Source organism: Diabrotica undecimpunctata, chromosome 3 (assembly GCF_040954645.1).
Source record: "Diabrotica undecimpunctata isolate CICGRU chromosome 3, icDiaUnde3, whole genome shotgun sequence".
Classification (NCBI taxonomy): domain Eukaryota; kingdom Metazoa; phylum Arthropoda; class Insecta; order Coleoptera; family Chrysomelidae; genus Diabrotica; species Diabrotica undecimpunctata.
The window spans coordinates 36,291,789-36,316,178 of record NC_092805.1 but is presented as its reverse complement, the minus strand read 5'-3'; the positions used below and the strand labels follow the sequence as shown (position 1 = coordinate 36,316,178).

The 24,390-nt window shown below is 34.7% G+C and overlaps 1 protein-coding gene across 2 annotated transcripts in view; it reads right to left on the bottom strand.

The window, feature by feature from the left end:
- Window positions 1-24,390, bottom strand: part of pyd3 (beta-ureidopropionase pyd3) — a 36,233-nt gene that overhangs the window by 3,707 nt on the left and 8,136 nt on the right. The window contains exons 1-6 of one of the 2 annotated variants that reach the window (XM_072525728.1): window positions 22,690-22,899; window positions 10,347-10,606; window positions 10,195-10,289; window positions 633-839; window positions 426-536; window positions 161-367 (exon numbers count right to left, since the gene is read on the bottom strand). In XM_072525728.1, coding sequence (XP_072381829.1) covers window positions 161-367; window positions 426-536; window positions 633-839; window positions 10,195-10,289; window positions 10,347-10,606; window positions 22,690-22,790 — 981 coding nt within the window. In that variant the 5' untranslated portion in view covers window positions 22,791-22,899. Of the gene's footprint in view, window positions 1-160; window positions 368-425; window positions 537-632; window positions 840-10,194; window positions 10,290-10,346; window positions 10,607-22,689; window positions 22,900-24,390 lie in introns of those variants that run through there. The other variant, XM_072525730.1, reaches the window with a different exon arrangement.

Here is a 24,390-nt window from a genome sequence, read left to right as displayed (position 1 = left end):
ACAGGCAATATAAAAATTTTTGGAAGGAGAAATATGAAAAAAAGCACAATACGCTAGATTTCGTTATCTTTAGAACGTTTTTTAAAATAAAACTATCGGAAGGTATTAAATAGAGAAGGAGAATTAAAAGTTGATTCTAATATAGGTAACAATTACTTACATGTGTTCTAGAACCATTTGGAGCTGTTACATAACTGGACCCATAAAAATGTCCAAAATCCTTATGAGCTGGTTGACCATTGCCGGACGTAAACTCATTTTGAAAAACTTCCTTACCAACTCTGTTTATAGCACAAGTATAATAAGAATTTGCTATTGCTGCATTTCTGGCTTCCACTCCCCACAAAGGTTCACTTAAACCACCAGTCTGAAACATGTTCGCCCTTGTAGATAAGTCGTACATATTATTTTATTTATATACTTACAGTAGCTGAAGGATTGAACACAATTTCAGCACCGTTTAATGCAAACCCTAGCCAATTCAATGGATGATGTCTTCCATAACAAATGTTAATGGCAATTTTTCCAAACTCAGTCTAAAAACGATAAATGTGACTATAAGAAATATAATGATCAAAAAATCTAATAAAGTGATGACATGCACATCAAAAACTGGTGTAGATATTACCTACCTTGAACACAGGATGGCCTGTATTTCCTTCAAAGTAATATGTAGACTCGTTAAAATCTCCTACCCTTGGGATATGGTTCTTCCTGTGTTTCCCAAGATACTCACCATGATTATCAATCACAACACAGGTATTCCAAATTGTGTCCCCATGTATGGAATCCCTTTCTAAGATGGATGAAAGGATCACCATATTGTATCGCTTAGCAAGCTAAAAACAAATATTTAACCTCAAATATGGATATCATGAAAATAAAGAAGTCATAATAAAACAGAAATATACCTATGTGGTGAATGATCAATGTTATTAAAAATAATAGTAGACCACGAAAAAGTACTTAGATGTCTAATAAAATAAATTATGGCTGAGTTAGAGATTAAATAACTACACCGAATTTAGAGTGTACATTTTAATTATTGAGTCTATTGAGTCGGCAAATAGAAAAAATATATAATAATTCTTCAAGAAATAGATATAATACATTTTATGGTAGACTTCAAATATATGCACCGACTGCAGATATGAAATATGGCGATGAAGTCAAAAAGCTCTATGATTAAATTCCATTTAAATTCTATACATCTAACGGAAGCTTAATACAGACGATTTATATATTCTAGGCGACGTCAATAAGACTAGAACGACATCCCTGTATCCTCAATCAGATGGAATGGTAGAGAGGATGAACCGAACGATGGGTAAACATCTGTCCAAAGTTGTATCAGAACGTTAAAGAGATTGGGACCAGCACGTTCATTTATTCCTAATGGCCTACCGCTCGGCCGTGAATGAAACTACAGGCCAGACTTAAACTGTCTGATGTTAGGTCGTGAAGTCCGTTTGTCCTGCGACCTAGAGTTTGGCTGCAGACCTTCCGAAGAACATGTTGCAAGCGAAGATTATGTCGACCGCCTGAAGTTAACAATGAACAACATTCATGAACTTGCCCGACAACACATCCAGTTAGCCAGTGACAGAATGAAAGATCAATATTATTCTCGAAGCAAGAATGAAAACTTTGAAGTAGGTGATTTTGTTTGGCTTTATAATGCACAACGTCGTCGGAACTTGTCTCTTAAACAGCAAAGACAATGGGAAGGTCCGTATGAAATTGAAAAGAGAATAAATGACGTAATATACCGAATTAAGAAGTTGCCGAAAGATAAACCAAAAGTGGTTCACATAAATCGTCTTGCACCTTATGCTGGCTCAAATGAAACAGAACAAGCACGAACCCTTCAACATGAGATCAAAGATGACCGGCGACCAAGCTTTATCGAATTTATGTCAAATTACGCAGATAGAAAGAGTGCTAGATTCGACGTGACCACGGAAGTTCAGCAGGATATTTTTAGTGTTCCGCATAACGTCTCTCTAGCACACTGTGTTGCCAAAGACTTTGAGATGAATAAAGGAATCTCGTCCGTATTCTATAAGAAGTTCGGTCGTTTGAACGAGTTAAAAAATCAGCAGCCTAAAGTTGGAAGAGTATTGAGATTAGAAGATGGTCCTCGATCTTTGCTGTATATGGTGACCAGGAAGTCGTATGCAGACAAGGCAAGCTACGAGGATATATGGCGTGCTCTAACTAATTTGAAGAAAATCGTGTGCAATTATGACGTCAAGAATTTGGCCTTACCCAAGATAGGTCATGCACTAGAAAATCTGGATTGGAAGATTGTCAGAAGCATGCTTGAAGTAATCTTTCGAGAAACCGGCGTACGAATTACCGTGTGTTGCATTAACTCGAAGAGATCGTGTCTTTTAAAGTCAGTAGTGTATAAAGCTTAGCCAATGAACCTTGCTAATATACAATTAGAGTACGAACAGGTATTATGTTCGTAGCTAAACTTATTTTAGACTTTACTGTTTTTCCAGGGCTGGTTCACTAATTATGATAAATAACTACAACGTTGGTATACTACAAAATTCTATTACACACAGTACAGTAGCATTAAACAAAATTCCTTATCTACGGAGGCTGGTAATACAATTTTTAGAGCGTCATTGCGTAAACGAAGGTAAAACCCCATACGGTACGCACTCGACCGCTGCTACTTGGTGACTGACTAAAAATGAAAAAATGTGTTCTCCTCGAGGCGTAGCGGGGTAAGTATCTGCGTTTTTAACAGGTCAAAAAGAGATATAGACATAGCAGATAACATACGGGCAGTTGAACAACAATGTACATTTCATTAAAATATTTTTAACTGTTGTAAGTTACAACATCCTGCCCACACGTTGAAGGGTTCCCTTCAAAATTAAGAGGATTTAACAAAAAATTACAGAAAGAAAATAATATATACGTAATAATAAACTAAGAAAGAGAGTTGTTCCATCATAAGTTCGAAAAGTAAGACGACACTACAAACACTAACCGCACTCGCGAACAAACACTACCTTAAAAAAAACTATTCTTATACTAATTAACATTAACGTTTATAATCTGGTAAGGGACATAGTTTTGCAATTGAGCGAGTAAAGATTCCATCCTTAGTTTGTACCTTGACAACTCTAACTCTCTTATTGTTTCCTGGAAAAACTTCAATCACTCTTGCCAGGGGCCACTTCAAAGGAGGATTATTCTCATCCTTTAAGAGAACCAAATCGTTCAATTGCAAATTTTCCTTAGTTGAGGTCCATTTGGGCCTATTCTGCAGTCTATTTAAATAGTCAACAGTCCAGCGTTTCCAAAACAGCTGTTGAATTTTTGTACTCCTTTGCCAAATTGACAATCTATTTTCGGATATATCAGAAACATCCCTTTCAGGAAAAGAAGTGAGAGGCTTACCGATTAAAAAGTGTCCTGGAGTTAAACAAGGGAGATCTGAAGGATCGTTAGATAAAGAACATAGAGGACGTGAGTTCAGAACAGCTTCAATTTGAGCGAGTACGGTACTGAACTCTTCAAATGTCAGTTGAGAATTTCCTATCAGTCTAAAAATATGATATTTTGTGCTTTTAATGGCGGCTTCTCATAATCCGCCATGATGAGGAGAGCGAGGGGGGATAAATTTCCAACTTATTTCAGAAGCAGCAAGAAATTTTTGGATTGAGTTAGACGTTTCCTTATTTTTTAAAAATGTGTAGAACTCCTTGAGTTGGTTCTTAGCACCAAAGAAGTTTGAAGCATTATCACTGTAAATTATTTTTGGATTGCCACGCCTACTAATGAAACGTTTGAGTGTGAGTATGAATGCCTCTGTGGAGAGTACTGACACAAGTTCTATATGGACCGCACGGGTAACCATACATACGAATATGGCAATATAACATTTTGTTACTGGAGCCTTACGAAGTCTTGAACTCTTTATAAAAAAAGGTCCACCAAAGTCTGTACCTACATTGGTAAATGGGTGTGAGACAACTAGGCGTTCTTTGGGTAAGTCTGCCATTAGTTGAGAGGCAGGTTGAGCCCTAAATCGAAAGCAAGTGATACAAGAGTGGATAATTTTCTTTATTGTTCTTAATCCATTTAAGGGCCAATACTTGAGACGAAAATTGGAAAGGGTGGTCTGGGCACCTGAATGACATAATCTAATATGTTCTCTTTTCAACATAAGTTGGACGATGTGATGTTTGGAGGGCAACAGAAGTGGATATTTCTGATCAAAGGGAACGTGAGCATGCTTGAGTCTACCACCAACTCTTAACATCTCCTTATCATCAAGAAAAACATTTAGTGAAAGAAGAGATTTGTTGGAAAGAGTTTTTTCCGACTTAAGCTCTGAAATTTCTTGAGAAAAGTAAACAAGTTGCAAAAATGTAATTATTTTTTGCTCAGAGGAATGCAACTCTGATACTGAAAGGGGGCCGTACCTTCTGACAGAAGAGATAGTAGCATTGTGTATGAATCTAAAACAATAAGCCAGGGTTCTTTGAAAGGTTGAGCAGTTTGAAAACTTATTTGACATGGAACAACAAAAATTTTCTATAGGGTATTGTTGAGTTTGCATATGAGATAATCTTCTTTCCTCGGGTGGATTAGAACATGTCATCCCCTTGTCACAACTATCTAGAGTTAGATCATATTTACCAAGCCATTGTGGTCCATGCCACCATAAATGAGAATTTACAAGTTCGGATGGTATGATTCCACGAGAGAGAATATCTGCTGCATTTTCCTTTGATTTGACATATCGCCAATGAAAACCAGAGGATATTTCTTGAATTTGTGCTACACGGTTTGCTACAAATTGTGACCATCGAGAAGGATGGGATTTAAGCCATGCCATCACAATTTCTGAATCGGACCATAAGTTAATAGAGTTGATGTACATACTAGTTGAGTTTAGGGTAGTAATTAAACGTTGGGTGAGCTTGGAGCATAAAACTGCGCCCATAAGTTCCAATCGTGGAAGAGTTAGGGTTTTGAGAGGAGCTACACGACTTTTGGAAGCTACAAGAGTACAACTAACCTTTTTAGATTGATCCATAACTCGTATATATACACATGTAGCATAGGCTCTTATACTAGCATCCGAGAAAGCGTGAATTTCAATTTTTATAATTTTATCTGGATCAGTTCTGAATAGTGGTCTAGGAATATTAATATTTTTGAGGAACGGGATATTAGAAACAAATACAATCCATTCTGACAGTAACTCAGAAGTAAGAGCATCATCCCAATTTACCTTTGACAACCAAATCTTTTGCATTATTATCTTTGCGATAATAGTAACAGGAGCTATGAGACCCTGAGGATCAAATATTTGCGCTATTGTGGAGAGTACTTCACGTTTTGTGAAAGAAGTTTTAACCATAATTTTAGGTATAGAAATTGAGAAACTGTCTGTTTGGGCATCCCAACGTAAACCTAAGACCTTGTTGGATGCAATCTTTTCTGGAGAAATTGTATAACTAGCAATTTGAGATTTGTTAGTGATATTTGTTAAAAATTCCTTAGAGTTAGAGCACCATTTGTGTAGTGAGATACATGCCCTTTTAAGAAGTTCAGATATTTCAATATGAGCCTTAAAGAGCCCATCCAGAGTTACGGAGCCAAAGAGAATGTCATCTACATAACATGAATTTAACAAAGCATCACTAGCGAGAGGATATGAATTCTTGTGATCAAGGGCTAATTCCATTAAGCAACGGGTACTTAGAAAGGGGGCCGATTTCGTTCCATAAGTTACTGTTTGCAATTCTAAACATTGCAATTCCTCTTGCGGTGAATCACGCCATAAAATATTTAGTAGAAAAGTTTGATCGGGATTAATTTTAATTTGCCTGAACATTTTTTGAATGTCAGCTGTAAGGGCAAATTTATAAGTCCTAAAACGAATAAGAATATCAAATAATTCTGGCTGTGTCCGGTAACCCTTTAACATTAAATCATTTAATGATATCTGTGTAGTAGTTTTCATTGACCCATCAAAAACTACTCGTAACTTAGTGGTTAAACTATCTTCCTTAAGTACACAATGATGAGGAAGAAAATATTTTTTACCTGAGTCTGAATTTAAAAGAGAGAGAGGAACTACCCTTGCATGAGAAAGAGATATATATTCACTTATGAAATTTTTGTATTGCGTGTAGAGTTCATTGTTCTTGACAAGTTTGTTTTCTAAGGATAAAAATCTTTTCTTTGCCATATAAAAGGAATCCCCTAATTGTGTAGGTGCATCCTTAAAAATTAAAGGAATGTCCACTTGAAATCTACCGTCCGGAAGAATTTGAGTTGTATTTTTAAATATTTGCTCTGCTAGATTTTCTTGAGGAGTTAAAATGGTTTTATCTGGAATCTCTTCAATTTCCCAGAATTTTTGAAGTTTATTATCAAGAGAGTCATCTGACAAGGATTGGGTAAAGAGAGAAACGTGCTGCGAGTTAGAGGTTGAGAGGATTTGCGACTTATCATGCAAAGTACATAAATTTAGATTATTTTTAGAGTGAGGGCGAACTGGAACCTGTCCAAACATAACATAACCAAAATGTGTATTTTGTAGTGTGGGAAGACCATCTCCAAGTTGTATAAGATCATTTAATAAGAGTTTTCCATAAACATCTGAACCTAACAACATGTCAATTTTTCCGGGAACTGAGTATGATGGATCAGCCAATTGTACCCACTCCGGAAGCTTGATTTTAGTTCTATCAATCGGCACTTGAGGGAGTCTGCATGTTATATTCTTGAGAACAGCACACGAGGTCATGAACCCCTTTTTACTGTCATAAAGAGAGAAGATTTTTAAATCTACCATTTTATTAGACACTGAACAATTTTGGGAGAGCGTTGAAATTTCTAATGTTCTAGTATAAGGAGAGAGTTTAAGTTTATTAACAAGCTCTTGTGTAATAAACGAGGTCTGACTAGCGTTGTCTAGTAGACAACGGGCTCTTATGGGTTGCTGTTCTTTTGTATATAATGTGACTAAAGCTGTTGCTAAGAGAACTTCATTTTTTATAGAGAGGGCAGTAAACGTTTGGGTTGTATCTGACATACAAGAGGTTTGAGGCTGTAAACTATGAGCACTCCTTTGTGATCCACTAGGCATGTGATTATCACTACTTGTACCTTGAGAAGGTTGAGAGTTTTGAGCATAAGAATTAGATGAAGGAACTTGAGAACGAGAGATGCTTGCAACCATAGAAGTGTTGGCACTGTGCAAGAGGGAGTGATGCTTCTTATTGCATATATTACATGTTCTTTGAGAAGTACAGTTTGCTACAAAATGTTTACTTCCAAGACAATTCTTACACAAATGTTTTAACTTAACGAAATTATTCCTATCTGAAAGAGAACTGGCTTCAAATTTTTCACATTGATAAATGTTGTGCATCGAATGATTACAAAAACTACAATTCAATTTATTAGAATTAACCTTGTTATCTGAGCTTGAAAAATGTGTCACCTTTTGTGAATATTTGAAACCTTTCTGTTGGGTTTCAGAACAGTTAAGTTTTTCTAAAATATTGTATCTATTTTCTAAAAACTCAAAGAATTGTTTTAGCGTAGGTAAACTTTTTGTACCTACCTCGTATTCAAAAGCCTTATGTGTGTTAAAGTCTAGTTTTTCTAAACATATCTCAATTAAAATGAGATCCCAATATTGAGTTGGAACCTCCAGATTATTTAGAGCCATAATGTTTTGGTTTGCTTGAGTAATAAAGTTTCTCAGAGTTTGTGAGGTACATTTTGCTAGAGATGAAACCTTTAATAACCTTTTTATGAGTAATGATACAATTCGAGGTTTATTATCATACCTTTCCTTAAGCGTGTCCAAAGCAATTTGAAAATTGTCATTTACCACTTCAATATTTTTGATTAATTCTAATGGTTCACGCCTCAGAAAAGATTTGAGATAAATAAATCTCTGCAAATCATTTAACTGTGAGTTATCAATCACTAAAGTACAGAATAGTTGAAAAAACGAATTCCAATCCTCAAAATTACCTTCAAAGGTTTGCATAGAGATTTCGGGCAATTTAACTGTGCCTTTTGAGATATGTTTTATTGGAGTATTTTTACTATAATCTAAAATGTTATTACTTAAAGCTTTTATCTGTATTTTAATATTTACTAGAGTATTCGTATATTTTTCTTCGCATTCAATTGACTCCTGTGAATCTAATTCAGAGTCATCGAGACCTTCAATTTGTTGTTGTATTTTTTCATATTCAGAGAAATGTAACGCTAATTGACTTTGTTTTTCCAGTAACAAATCAATACTTTCACAATCTTTATTTATACTAAACCAATTAGAAATTCTAGTAAGTCTAGCCTTTAGAGATTTACGAGATTTTTTCAACTCCTCCATACTAAGAGAATAATTAAGTGTAAACTTATTTAAACAAATTCAAACTTTAATCAAAATACAGATTATGATTCAAGCAAATCATCAAATATAATCAAGTAGTTGATACCGTGATTTTATTACTCAATTAAATGTCAATAATTATCAATAAATCAGAACGAACTCACCAATTGTCATGAACCAAATTTTCGTTTGCGCAGGCGACTCCTACTGTTACGACACTACCACAGGGCGGAACTTTTGCATGAGTGAGACAGCGTTATCTTCGTCTAACCGAGACACCAAATATCTTGCAGAAGAGTGAGCGAACAATACCACTTTCTATAGAGAGAGCGAGTGAGAGAGAACTAGCTATGTGTAAACCTTATGTATTTACCAGCCGGCACTAATTACACAGGAATTTTCCACTTTAAGACCACGTTTTATCATACTTTTTTCTTCACTGATGTAACCAAACATTATAATATATCCGTGCTCGAGTAGGACCAAAATGTATAAAGCTTAGCCAATGAACCTTGCTAATATACAATTAGAGTACGAACAGGTATTATGTTCGTAGCTAAACTTATTTTAGACTTTACTGTTTTTCCAGGGCTGGTTCACTAATTATGATAAATAACTACAACGTTGGTATACTACAAAATTCTATTACACACAGTACAGTAGCATTAAACAAAATTCCTTATCTACGGAGGCTGGTAATACAATTTTTAGAGCGTCATTGCGTAAACGAAGGTAAAACCCCATACGGTACGCACTCGACCGCTGCTACTTGGTGACTGACTAAAAATGAAAAAATGTGTTCTCCTCGAGGCGTAGCGGGGTAAGTATCTGCGTTTTTAACAGGTCAAAAAGATATATAGACATAGCAGATAACATACGGGCAGTTGAACAACAATGTACATTTCATTAAAATATTTTTAACTGTTGTAAGTTACAACAAGTAGACTGTTATTTCTTCTTGAGAGGCTCATGCAGAGCTGAAGAGTCCTGTAGATTCCGTCATCCTGAGCCTTCGTGTAAAGTTGCTGATCGGGACGCTCAGATCTAAGAGGGGAGCAGTGTAACGAACGACCTTATTTCGACGTACCCATATAACGGTTGCATCTCGAAACGATGATATTTCGAGAATGTTCATGATGTATCGACCGACTTGATAAAAGCGAGAATAGAGGTGGACTATTCCAGATTATTCTAGTACATAATAACTTATATATAAAAGCTGCGCTGTTGTTAGTTTAGTTAGTCGATAAGATATTATCAAGTAAGCTTATAAATAAATATATTTACATAAATTAGAATCGCTCGTTTTATTGGTAAAACGCTACAATATTCACAATAATCACCTGTCAAATTGACGTCGGACATTGTAGCCGATAATGTGACGTTAGTTCCGTCGTTGATCACTTGCATGTAAAAATATCAACATGTTCCATCCTTAGTACATTACATCGTTAATCTTCTTCTTTAAGCGACGGAGGTTGGCAATCATCATGGCTATTATAACCTTCTGACATCGTTGATAACAGATGAAATAAAAGACAAACCGTTATTCTGATTTGGTCATGTAAAAAGAATACAAGACTTTCCAAACAAATAATAGAATGGAAGGAACCAGGTGGAAGAAGAAAACGTGGAAGACCCCAACGAAGAGAAGTTTAATCGACGAAGATTTAATGAGAGATCAGGACATAGAACAAGATTTCTGAAATGATAGAGATCGGTGGAGATAGCATATCGAAAGATAAATAATGTTTTAAACTGGTGTATGTATAAATATACCTAGCGCATCAAAAAATATATACCCCTTTCAAAAATTCTGTAGTTGGTCCATGTTCTGCTTCCTCCGCATATTCACACCATGGTGATTTCTCCCTTGTACAAAAGGCAAACGGCATATCTAAAACATAGGTTACTACTAACATATTCTATTCAACAATAAAATATTTCTTCTTACTCCATGCTTCCTGGAAACAAAATACGTTAACGCCTCCTTTGTATGCAATCTCCAAAGCTTCTCCAGCTAGTTTAAACATAGCGTCCCTCATTTCTTTGATACGCCTCCATGTTGGAAGAGGCGTTTTGTGCTGGAAAAGACCAACGCGGGTCTTTCTAGGAGAACGGAGTTGTTCTTCTTGGGAACTGAACTTTTCAATTGCAACGTCTATTTTGTACTTATGAGAAAGAAGAACTATCTCCTCTTTTAAACTAATTTGGCTAAAAAAAAAATAAATATTAATTTGTATTTTGACTATTACCAACACTTTGATATTATTAACAAATATTTTCTACATGATTTATTTTTGTGTGTATTCTATAATTGGGTATTATACAAGATTCATTAAAGGGGCTATACCATAACAATTTTTCTGTGCGAATTTTTATTTTGCAAGCAAATTTGTTATTCGAAATTATTTCGATTCAATAAGGAATCTTTTAAATAATGAGAATTTCTATTTTTTAAGAACTTTTGCATGTTCCACGACCAAATCTACATCTTAAAAGATCAAACATAAACCCGAAGTCAACAACAATGTTCCCGGAAGTGAAAAATTTGAATGACCTTAAATTAACCAAGACATATTTTTAGAACCAACTCGCCAACACGCACTAGCCAAGCGTGTCGTTTTAATGGCTTATCAAATAACCCCAAAAGTTATTTTCCATGAAAGACGAAACTAATGAACTGCCCTTAGTCTCCGGCGGCTTCAACACCCTCAACCAAGGTAGCGGTTGGAACAAGTTTGAAGCAGAGGGTGCTAAGAATCCCCGGAAAAAGCAGGCTACTATAAAGAGCGACAAATGCAGATTACTTCATACAGTGTTAGAACTCTTATATCAGGAGAAGTCCAAATTACTCTTAAATCAGGACACGTAAGTATTTTATTTTAGAGGTGAAGAAGACACTTCAAATGGTGGAGTAGGATTTATTATACATAGAAAGTACACACAGAATATAGTTGAAATTATCAGCATAAGTCCCAGGATTGTATATCTTATCTTCAATCTAAATACAAGATATAACCTTAAGGTAATCCAGACATATGCTCCAACAACTACCCACTCGGATATAGAAATTGAATAATTTTATGAAGATCTAGAAACAGCGTTACATTCCACACCAGCATATTACACAATAATCATGGACGACTTTAATACGAAAATGGGATGTAAACAAGATGACGCAGAAGTAGAAATGGGTAAGTATGGATATGGAGAAAGAAATGTATGAGGGCAAAGATTACTGAACTTCTTACGCCAGAAAACTTTATCCATAATGAATAAATTCTCTTTTGGAAAAAAACTCTTTTTTTGATAAAAAGCCTCAGCGTAAATGGACATGGATCAGCCCAGATGGCAGTGTCAAAAATGAAATAGATTATATCATAACAAACAGAAAAGAAATAATAAACGACGTCGAAGTAGTCAACAAATTTTCAATGGAAAGCGACCACAGATTAATCCGAGATAAGATACTATTAAATGTAAAATTGAAAAGAAGCAAGATGATCCTAAAAAGAAGTGGATTCTCCCAGAATACAATGACCTGTATGAAGACACACTAACCAGACCTATACAAGACTTGCAAGATGAAATAGAAGATGTAAATCAAGCAAATGATGGCATACCGAAGGCTCTAAAAGAAACGGAAAGGGAGTGCTGACCGACCGTTCTGACACATAAAGAAAAACTAAGTCAAATACCAAAGAGCTAATAGGTAAAGGAAGATAGCTGACGGAAAAATACGACTTCAACTACACAACAATGAAGAAATTAAATAAAGATATCTACCGGTCAATTCGAAAAGACGTGAGAGAAAACAATACAAGAGAAATAACTAAAATAATTCAAGAAAACAAAAGTTTAAAATAAGAAATGAAAAATAACAAATCTCCTGACGATATCAGAGTAGTTATCAAACTAGGTGGAAATAAAATTATCCAGGCTTTGACCAAGCTTTTCACCGAATGCATCTACCAAGGAAAAACTCCTTTTCAATGGAACAATGCAGTCATTATTTTATTACACAAGCAAGGAGACAAAACATATCTAAAAAAAAAGGACGCTAAACTAAAATAAGACAGAACAAGCTGGATTTAAATCGGGATACAACACTAACGACCACTTACTAGTGATAAAGAACCTGATAGAGAAGTCTGCAGAATGCAACAAACCATTAGCACTGATATTTGTCGACTACAAGAAAGCATTCGATACCATAATAAGCCATCAAAAAATGTTAAAAGCATTGACAGATAGCCGAATAGACCATCTGTCGTAAGACTATCTGAACAAGAAACAAATATATTCTGTATACAGCGAGGAGTACGGCAAGAAGACACCGTCTCTCCAAAGCTATTCACGACGCTTTTAGAACATACTTGTAAGAACCTAGATTGGTTGTAAGAGGTTTTCAACAAACTGATAAAATTAAACCTAAGGGTTATGATGATGGATCAAGTAAAGTTTGTAAATTAGTTAAAGCTTTATATGGTTTAAAAGAAAGTCCAAGAGCATGGTAGTGCCTTGATAAATTTTTGATAAATTTAGGTTTTGAAAGAAGTGATATTGATCCTTGTTGGTATGTTTATAAAAATGGAAATGATATTATTTACTTATTAATTTATGTTGATGATTTATTGATCTGTGGTAGAAATTTAAATGAAATTAAAAAGATTAAAATTTTATTATCAGAAAAATTTAAAATGAAAGATATTGGTGAAATTAAAGAATATCTTGGTATTACTGTTGATTATGATTCTAGTAAACATGAAATCAGATTTGATTAAAACAAATATATTGAATCATTAAGTAAAAAATATAATTAAAAAAAAAGTAAACTGTATAATACACCTATGGAAGTAAAGTTAAAAATTGATAAATTGTGAAATAAATATTAAATATAGAAATTTAATTGGTGCACTATTATACATAAGTTCGGCAACAAGGCCTGATATAAGTTTCAGCGTAAATTATCTGAGTAGATTTCAAAATTGCCAAGATGAAACGCACTTTAAATATGCTACGAATTTTTAAAAATTTATACTTAACTAAAGATTTAAAATTGTTTTATAACAAAAATGAAAAAGTAGGTATTATTGATTGTAATATGGATGCCGATTGCACAGGTGATCATTTAGATAGAAAATCTACAACTGGTTTTGTAATAAGATTGTTTGATAATGTAATTTATTGGAAATCTAGAAAACAAAAAAGTGTTACAAAAGCTTCAACTTTTGCAGAGTATGCAGGATTGTCGGAAGCAGTAAGTGAATTAATATTTGTAAAATAATTGTTGAAAATATTTGATATTGAAAAAATAAAGCCAATTGATGTTTAATAAGATAATACTGGTACGATTAGTATAGCTAAATATGGAAATTTTACAAAAAATTCTAAGCATGTTGAAATTGATTATCGTTATGTAAATGAATATGTTAAAGAAAATATTATAAATGTGGTTAAAGTAGATTCTGATGATAATATTGCAGATATTTTTACGAAGTCCTTGGGCCAAGATAAATTTGAAAAATTTCGAAATATGTTAAATTTGAATTAATGTAAATTAATGTAATTGAGAATGTAATACATTTATATTGTATACGCAGTATATATATATATATATATATATATATATATATATATATATATATATATATATATATATATATATATATATATATATATATATATATATATATATATATTGGTGTTTTGTAAGTGGAACGCACCCATAGTATCATGGGTTGGCATGACACACAGTAATGTCAACGAATATCGTGTCGTAGTTGTAGCAAAGAATATAGACGCTTATAGAAGAATTGTTCACTGTTATTTTTGAAAGTCGGCAAAAAGTGAGTAGGATGGAACGCACGTGGTATCACGTACTGTCATCGAATGCGATAGCCTAGTACGCATTTCGATGCGCATCGCCCCGCCTCGAAATTTCCCATTGGCTCTTGACCTGGAAATCCCTATTTATCGCTCGAACAGCGCATATAAATATTGGCGATTTTCAGGTCAGCCAGTCAGTCCCTCACGGGCTCTCCGAGAGCTTAGTGCTCTCGGGGCTCTGCTCCTGTTCTATTTTCCATACTCTGTGGCTGAGAGTTAGTTTCAACTTTAACGTGGTGTTTTTATTTCGACAATCCTTTGTCATGTAAGAAAATATCTTGTCTTTCTCAAGACAAGCCATCGGAAGACCACAACCTAATGTACCATTTTCGACGAGGAATTTGTTGTGTAAGAAATATCTTGCCTTTTTCAAGGCAAGACACCGAAATATTTTATTTAAAGTCCATAACCCGAAAATGCACTTAAAGTAGAGGAGCTCTCGACGTTAACTCCGAAGCCCTCTACAGAGCACCCGGGGATTTCAGAAGGTGGTTAGACCCTTATTTGTTCCCCCGAGGTAACAGTACCACTAAGGAGCGGTCATGTCAGCTCTATTATTGCTTCTAAAATATGAAAGAGTGGGGCAATAAATGAAACTTTAGATATTTTTATATGTAGATGCTGCGTGGTCGTAGAATAGGATTAAATTTTTGCGTTTTATAAAATTTTTTAGAGAAAATAATATTATTTTAACTTTTAATAAATTAATCTTTTTAGAAAAATTATTATAATTCAAATTTTTAATTGAAATATGTACAAATCTTAAGTATAAATCAGTTTAAGACTATATTGTAATAATTTCACCAATATTCATTCATTGTGAAAATGATGTTTTAGATACTACTAGTTGTTATTTTAAAACAAGATTAAATAGTACCCATATAGCGTAAAAACTTTCACATATACTATTCATTAAAAGGTACTGTTAAATATTTCAAAAATAAATCAGGAATGCTTTTTGTTGTTATTAAAAAATTATGGATGAAATGGAAGTTTCGGCGAAATGGAAAATTTCATAATTTAGTAAAAAGTTTCATTGAATATTTTTTTTGTAATTGAAATTTTTTAAAAATGTTTCGTTCAGTATAATAAAAACTTATGTGACGGTTTTTCGTTGTGTTGGAACAAACCTAGTTTTAATTCAAAGTTATACAATTAAAAATATAAATACTTTGAATATTGTAAATATCATACATTTTTAAGTTTTAAAATTAAAAATTTAACAATTTAATATATTAAAAATAAATATTTTATTGTGAAACAACAAAAAAAAAGGCAGTTTGCAAATCAATGACATCGAAATTTGTTTAGGCGTAGATGCAGTTACCCGTTCGTACTCCTTTCCCACTTCCCCCTAACTACATATTTCATTATGAAATTTTCGGCACGGCGCCACGCTTTGGGTTTATGCAGCCACCCTCAGGAGGAGTGTTTTGAAGTATAAACCGTAACCAAATCGCCCATTTGAACTGCTCTTCTAGGTTGTAGTGATGAGAAGCATCGCTCTAGGCTTAAGTTAGTTTAGTTGTATAGTATGTATATTATAGGAAATAAAGCCTTATATTAGTAGTAAAGTACGACTGTTTATTTTCCAAATCCACACCTTAACAGCTTTTTAACAATCATGTTGTAAGGCAATCGTATTATGTGCCCGGCCCATACAACCAATGACGCTTTGAAAAAATATATTTTAACTAGTATCAAACATCTGGTTAGATCCTGTTTCACATCAGACGGTAGAAGTTCGTACAATATAGCATTTATCATCCAAATTTCAGACATATATGCATATTCTTTTCTGAGTTACACCACTCCAAATAAAAAATGCTTCACTGTAATAAAAAAGTATTCATTCCTATTCGAAAAGCCAACGAGTCAACACCTCGGCTTCTTCTAATAGTATTTCTAATAAAAAATTTGTCAGTTAATGTGATTTGTTATCAATTAATTATTGAAAGTGAAAAGTTTTTTGTGAAACAACTTGGTATGTAAACTTTATAATTGATACAAATACACTAATAGGCCAGGCATTGCACCTGATTTTTATTAAATATTTTGGCATCCAGAATATTTAAAAATGCTTCTTCAACCCACCGCTCCAAGCTACGCAGCTGTTACCACATCAAATACAACAAAACCTACACCGGCTACCACATCATATCCTAGCAGAAAGCAAGCGATAGTATTAAATGCTCTTCCGGATACAGCTCTCTTCGATTACATTAAGGCGATCGGTGAAATCGTAACACCAAAGCGTATTGCCCACGCTTCCCGCATATCCAACCAACGCATTTGCATCTTTCTTGCTTCTATTTCTGACGTCGATATTCTTCTCAAAAACAATCCCACCGTTTCCGTTAAAAATGAAATCGTCCACATCCGCAGACTCATTTCCCCAACTAAAAGATTGTTAATATCTAATGTATGTCCATCGATTCCAAATCAACTTATCGGTCAGGCATTAAAAAACGAACTTGGTCTGCAACTAGCCTCACCTGTATCTCAGATTCGTACAGGCTCACCCGATGAAGATTATTCCCATATATTAAGTTTTCGACGGTCTATCTACGTAATACCAGATAAAGAAAATTTCGAAATACAAACCTTCGTATTAATACATTTTGAAAACACTTCCTTCCGAATCTTTGTTACATCAGACAAACTAGAATGTTTCCTTTGCCAAAAAGCCGGACATACGGCTGAAACCTGCCAAAACCCACCGGATACTACTACCCACCTCCGTTTCGCCCAAGTACCTAATGAATCCACCAACAATAGCCCCACCGCACCTTCCGGCACCTCTCACACTTCTGCCCCAAATTCTCCCTCCGACAATTTATCTAACATTACACCTCTACCTTTAGATCAACCTCAACCTACACCTCCTACTATTGCCCTCCTCAAAAGAGCCCATTCAATTGACTCAAGCCTCGATTCTCCCCCTGTAATTGCCATTTCAGATCCCACTACTCACAGTCCAATCGAATCCACATTCCCTCGATGACAACTCCTTCCGGGCCCCCAAATCAGCTCCTAAAAAAAATCTAAAACCAAGGATACAAAACCATCAGCCACTATCAGCCCGTCTGCCCGCTCAATCATAGAAAATCTTATAGCAGCAAACCCATCATCCTTTTCAATTAACTCGCTACAACTAATTGCTTTCTTGGAAAATTCTTTCGACTGTCATGACCCCTTAGCTGAAGCATACCAATTTACTACGAACATTAACGCCCTTCTTGATGACCTCAAACAAATCTACCATAATATCACTCAAAAATCGTATAACTCGCCTACAAACGAAATTAAGGCAATGATGAATCTAAATGATGCTATTGACACTGTTAGTCTTGCATCTGTTAGCTCTAACGACAGTGACCCATCCATAGACAAAACCGACCTGCCTTAATTTATAACTTTCATATTCACTATAATTTAATGGAATTGCGACGGATATTATCCGCGCTTAGAACGTCTGCAGCTACTGATATCTCTCCACCGCCCCACCTTCATTTGCTTACAGGAAACTAACTTCACGTCAACTAATCTCCATACACTCAAAGATTTTGAAGGGTATCATTACATCAGATCTGTCTGCTCCAGAGCTAGTGGAGGTGCATCTATATTTGCTTCTAAAGACCATTACTCCACTTTTCTTCCTCTGACTACCAACCTCGAAGCTGTCGCCATCACTACTTACTGCCCTAACAAACTTACAATATGCTCTATATACATCCCTCCTGACTACATTCTAAAGGAAGAAGAACTCCTTGATTTAGTATACCAACTCCCCCAATCCTATATAATTGTAGGAGACTTCAACGCCCACAACACTATGTGGGGCTCCTCGCGTACATTTGGACGTGGTACAGTTGTTGACAATATTCTTGATTGCACTAGCTCATGTGTCCTGAATACGGGATCATACACCCACTTTAACATTGCTTCAGGTGCTTTTTCTGCCATCGATCTAAGCATATGTGATCCGAAATCGGCCCCCAACTTATCCTGGCAAACAGCGGACGACCTTCACGACCGCAATCATTTCCCTATAATTATACGTGACAACACCTATGACCAAGTTTCAGTGAGAAGTTATTGGCGCTTCAACAAGGCTAATTGGCCAGAGTTCTCCAAAAAATCTGAATCCCTTATATGCGAATTACCTAACTCTAATAATATCGATGATTCCATAAAACTATTCTCAGATGCCATAATTAAAGCAACATTAACTCATATTGGCAAAACCACAATTAGCTCCCGACATAAAGTTGTACCTTGGTGGAACTCTCAATGTGAACTCGCAATTCGGCAATCAAAGACTGCGCTCAATCAATACCGCAAACTTAAAAGTCCTGAAAATCTAATTAAGTATAAAAAGCTGAAAGCCAAAGCCAAATACGTTGTCAAGCAGAGCAAGAAAATATCCTGGCATAACTATGTATCGTCTTTGAATGATAACACAAATCCCTCCTAAATGTGGAAAAAAATTCAACAAGTTCAGGGACAAAAATTAACACAAAAATTACCCATTTAATCTCTAACAGCACTTCTTCTAGCAACAGCCAAATTATTTGCAATACCCTGGCTAATACATTTGAGGAACAATTTCACAACAAACTCAAACCCCTAATTTCATCCTCTACACAAAAACCGCTTTCCTACAACCTCACTTCACAGCACTTACAAGATATCGACAATATTAATTCTCCTTTCTCACTTTCTGAACTTACATCTGCTTTATGCTCATGAAAAAATACTTCCGCCGGCCTTGATGATATCCCTTATATTTTTCTTAAAAACCTACCCAACCGCTGCCTCACTTTCCTGTTAGACATATATAATTCTATCTGGCGTTCTCAAATATTTCCTACTCAATGGAACACATCCGTAATTATACCTGTCCTAAAACATGGCCAAACACCAATCTTTCCTCAGTCCTATAGACCGATTTCTCTCACTTGCACCATGTGCAAATTAATGGAGAAGATGATAAACAGACGTCTTTTATGGTTTATTGGCAAACACCAACTTTTACCTAAAGAACAATCTGGTTTTCGCCGACATCGTTCCACTAGCGATAACCTCGTCCTCCTTCATACCCACATTGCCGAAGCTATTAATAACAGTCAAGAAGTGATTGCCTGCATTTTTGATATTGAAGCTGCCTTCGATAAAATACCTAGACAGATTATTCTCGATAAACTATTATTATACGGCCTCAATGGTAATATTTTTAAATTCATCAAGCACTTTCTAGCTCTAGATCCTTCAGAGTCTCTGCAAATGGTTGCCTATCATCACCCCACATCCAACAAGACGGAGTCCCTCAGGGCTCTGTATTAAGTCCCACATTGTTTATTTTATCGATTAACCATATATGCCACAGTCTTCCCTCCCCAGTCAAATTTACTACATATGCTGATGACCTTGTAATTTATTGTCATGGTGTTGCGACCACTACTACTTGCAAACTTCTTCAAACATCAGTGGACTTATTACAAAAGAGATTGACTGCCATCGGCCTGTCCCTCTCATCTACAAAATCACAACTCATTAAATTCACCAGAAAAACACTCTCCACTGTCCCTAAAATCTTAGTGAATAACCACCCTCTCCCAGTCATCGATCACTGCAAAATTCTAGGACTAATATTCGACTCCCGACTTTCTTGGAAACAACATATTCAGGAAACTAGAGCAGAGTGCCTAAAACGTTTAAATATTATCAAAACACTTTCCCACTACCAATGGGGCTCTAGCGAATGTACACTATTAAAAGTATATAGGTCTCTTATTCGCTCTAAACTCGATTACGGCAGCTTTATATATATGTCAGCATCCAAAACATCCTTACAAACCCTTAATTCAGTACATAATACTGCTATCCGCCTCTGTTTAGGAGCTTTTCGTAGCAGTCCAGCTGAGAGCCTCTACCGCGAAGCCAACGAACCCCCTCTTTGGCTTAGGCGCCAATATCTCCTCCTTTCTTATGCTGCCTCTACTTCAGCTAACCTTTCTAATCCAGTACACACACTGCTGACATTACCCAACTATACTAGTACTCACCCTCCTGCTCCACGCATACACACTATCGCCCTCCTACTTCCAACTTTAATACCACATATAAATTTATCCCTAACTATCCCTCCCCCGATCCCGCAGAATTCTCCTTGGACCAAAACTTTACCTAAATTTAATGTGTCACTTACAAAGTTTAGTAAGGCAGAAACCAACAATGATTTGATTAGGAAATCCTTACTAGAAATTCTTAATTTTAAGAAATTCGATCGGGTCCTCTACACTGACGCATCAAAGAGTGAAACGGGGGTTGGTTGTGCGGTTACTACTACGGAAACAGTCGTTAGTTCATGTCAAATACCTGCCACATGCAGCGTTCACACTGGTGAACTGTATGCTATTTACCAAGCCTTCAAACTCTGTACAGCACCGAATCAACATATTGCCATCTGTACAGACTACCTTGCCTCTATCCAGTCCATCAATAATCTATTTACTAATCATCCTCTTGTAGAAAAAATCCATGACACTTACCAAAATCTTATCATCCACGACATCCATATCACTATCATATGGATTCCCTCCCACATCGGGATTATGGGTAACGACAACGCCGATCGCTTTGCCAAAGAAGCTGCTGTATCCAATTGTACACCACGTAATATACAAATTGCCAGTGACCTAAAAACTAGTATAAAGAAACTCGTACGAAATTACTGGCAGAATCATTGGAACCAATCCACTACATTTTTACACCAAATAGATCAGACGATTGAGCGGTTCGTTATCCCTGGTATAACTAGAAATGAGATGGTTGTTGCTAGAAGATTGCGTATCGGTAACACTAGATTTACACATGGTCACCTAATGAATTCTACACCTAAGCTAATCTGCCACTATTGCCAATCTCCACTAAGCGTTCTACACATCCTTGTGGACTGCCCTCATTACAATAAACGACGCCAAGAACTGGGCATGAAGGGCGACACCACAGATATATTATCGAACCAGAGCCAAGTCATCACAGCTATCCAGTTCCTGAAGCTAGAAAACTTACTAAATAATATATAACTATAGTATATTATAATATGTAATTGTACCTTATGTATAATATTGTATCCACGGTGCCTCGTGCTAATGGCCGAAGCTGTCACAAGCACGTTAAATTAAATAAAAAAAAAGTATTCTCTATTTAGTTTCTGTTTAGTTTTTTTATATAATTAAAATATATTGTTTAAGACAATATATTTCCTTACTACTACCCAAATTTGTTTTCATTTATTAATAAAAGAGTAGGTTTTATTTATATGAAATGTTAAGATTCCACACTATTTTTGGCTCATTTACCTTGTTTAATTATCTCTGCTTATTTTGATTTCGTGTCCCAGTTGTAAGTAGGTATCTGTTTATATTTCTGCTCATCACGAGATTTATCATTTTCATTAGATTTTTAACTGCTATTTGAAACAAAAATGTAATTTTCATTACAGTCAATTGTGGCTTAATCCCATATAAACATAATATTTAACTTCGACATGCTACAACCAGTTTCACAACCATTTCACTACTAGATTCTTTCTGGTGGTTACTCTTAACCACCGTGGAACTCAAAAGTACGCAACTACCATTGTTTTTAACTTGAGTATAAAAGTAAAATACTTTGATGTTAGTTTACCAAAGTTCGTTTGTCATATTTCAGATAAATGAAGAATGTTATTAAGTAGTTTTGAGTTTCTATATTATTTTAAACTTGATGTGATACAACCCTTGATCAACTACGTGCATACTATTGCCCCGCTTTCCCCTAACATTTTTAAAAACTAATCTGTTTAGAAATCCGATTCCGATGTAAATTCTTTAAAAATTACTAAGTATAAGTATACTATTGTAAGTGTATACACTTTCAAGAGATTGTGAATAGATAAGATAACAATGTTCAAAATCCTGTCCAAATGTCAGATGAACACTTCAAAAATAAATTTTTTGATTAATAATAATTATCTTATATGAAATTTGTCAAAAACTTTAAGCAGAATCTACAAATATAATAATATACAGAGTGTTTAAAAATCTGAGCTAATGACGACTTCCAGTTTTACCGGTACTTAGTTATAGCGAGTTGTAAATCATTTAGACATGTAGATCAGCTGGAGTTATGTAGAAAAGCAAATTTTCAGATTAAAAATCCGATTATTTTAAGAGATAAGTCTAAGGGCCTGAAACGGCTACGTGAAACACCATGTAGAGTAATGCAAAATAGGTAAACTGCAGCTATACCAACTTAATTTTGATATCCAAAACAAATACACTTTTTTCTGTGACGCCTTATATAGTTATCATTGATTTATGTATTATTTTAATTGAATTATTGATTAAAACAGTTACCTTACTCCTTTTCCATATAATAAACCAGACAGTTTTTCATAATCTTCAATGGAAAGCGTTTTTAATACACTCTCTACACTATCTAACTCGATTGCCGACATGTTTTTTTAATAATAAATGGAACATATACGTTTACAATAACTCTCTACGAGTTCCAGTAGATAGTATATAAATAACTTCACCTTGTTTGCGTTCAGCTTTAAATGATAATAAAATGTTAATTTAATTCATTAGACAATTGTTATCATTTGGTAAATATGTTATTTAAATAGTTTATTAACATTCTTTTATAATAATGCATTGAACAGGACAATCTCATTTAGATAACCTTTTTAAATATAATAACCATTTATAGTGTATTTTTATGTATGAGAGAGTAATAAAACAATAAATTATGTATGCAAATCCCTAAACTGTTGATACGGGTGACTCAATGAAAAACAGATATTTGTCAACAAATTTACAGAAGTATATAGGAAAACAATTTTAAATTGAGTATGACCACCAGGTATAAAGGTTGGAGCAGAATAGAATACAATAGTTGTGAGAGTTACTAATCCCTAAATAAGGTTGCCAGTGTCGGAGTGATGGAGGTTAACAGGTACTAATGAATTTGCAAGAAATGTAAGATGTTTATTTTATTGGTTATATATAACCAATAAAAGTTTAATAAGTACCTACCTATTTGCAAAATAAAGTTTAATTCTTTAGATAAAACAAAACGTTTTATTTTATCTATTTGCAAAATAAAGTTTAATTCTTTGCCTATTTGCAAAATAAAGTTTAATTCTTTAGATAAAATAAAACGTTTTATTTTATCTGAAATGAGTGCATTCCACGAAGTAAGGGTTTCACCAATCAAACATTTAATTCTTTAATTCCAGGAATCTACGACAGTAATTGACTAGATAATTACCTTCTAAACTTATTCCACAGAAAATGTGATAGTGGGTTTTTCCATTTTGTATATAGGAAGGTCCAAGTGGCGTATTCAAAATTCTTACAGTCCATTTTGTATATAGGAAGGTCCAAGTGGCGTATTCAAAATTCTTAACAGTTCACTAAAAGTAGGTACTTCAGTTGCAAGGTGCAGTTTATTGTGTATACTAGTGTTATGGAAAATTTGGAAGTGCCGTGTAAACGCCGAAAAATTGGTCCTCTAACAGTTAATGAAAAAACATTAATATTTAATTGTTTTAAATCATTTACAGACAAACGTTTATGTAAAAGTGATGATGAGACCGTTGAGTTAGTTAGCAGTACACTTGGTGTTGGGAAATCTACGATTTACAGAGTTATTAAAGAAGAGAAATGTGGTAGTTTTCAAATGCCACGTAATGCTCCAGGGAAACCAAAATTTCAAATAGAATATCATTTTAAAGAAGGACTTCGACGGAAAGTGCATGAATTCTTCTTTAGACAAGAATTTCCAACATTGGATAAAGTTCTTGTCTCAGTTCGAGATGATAAGGATTACCCAGAAATGAGTCGAAGTACGTTATGGAAACTTTTAAAAGAAATAGGCTTCCGCTGGAAAAAGAATCCCAGAAAGTCTATTTTATTAGAAAGAAGCGATATTGTCATATGGAGAAGACATTTTCTAAGAACCATAAAGGAAATGAGAAACCAAAAAGAAAAAATATTTTATCTTGATGAAACATGGATCAACGAGGGTCATACACCAAATAAATTTTGGCAGGA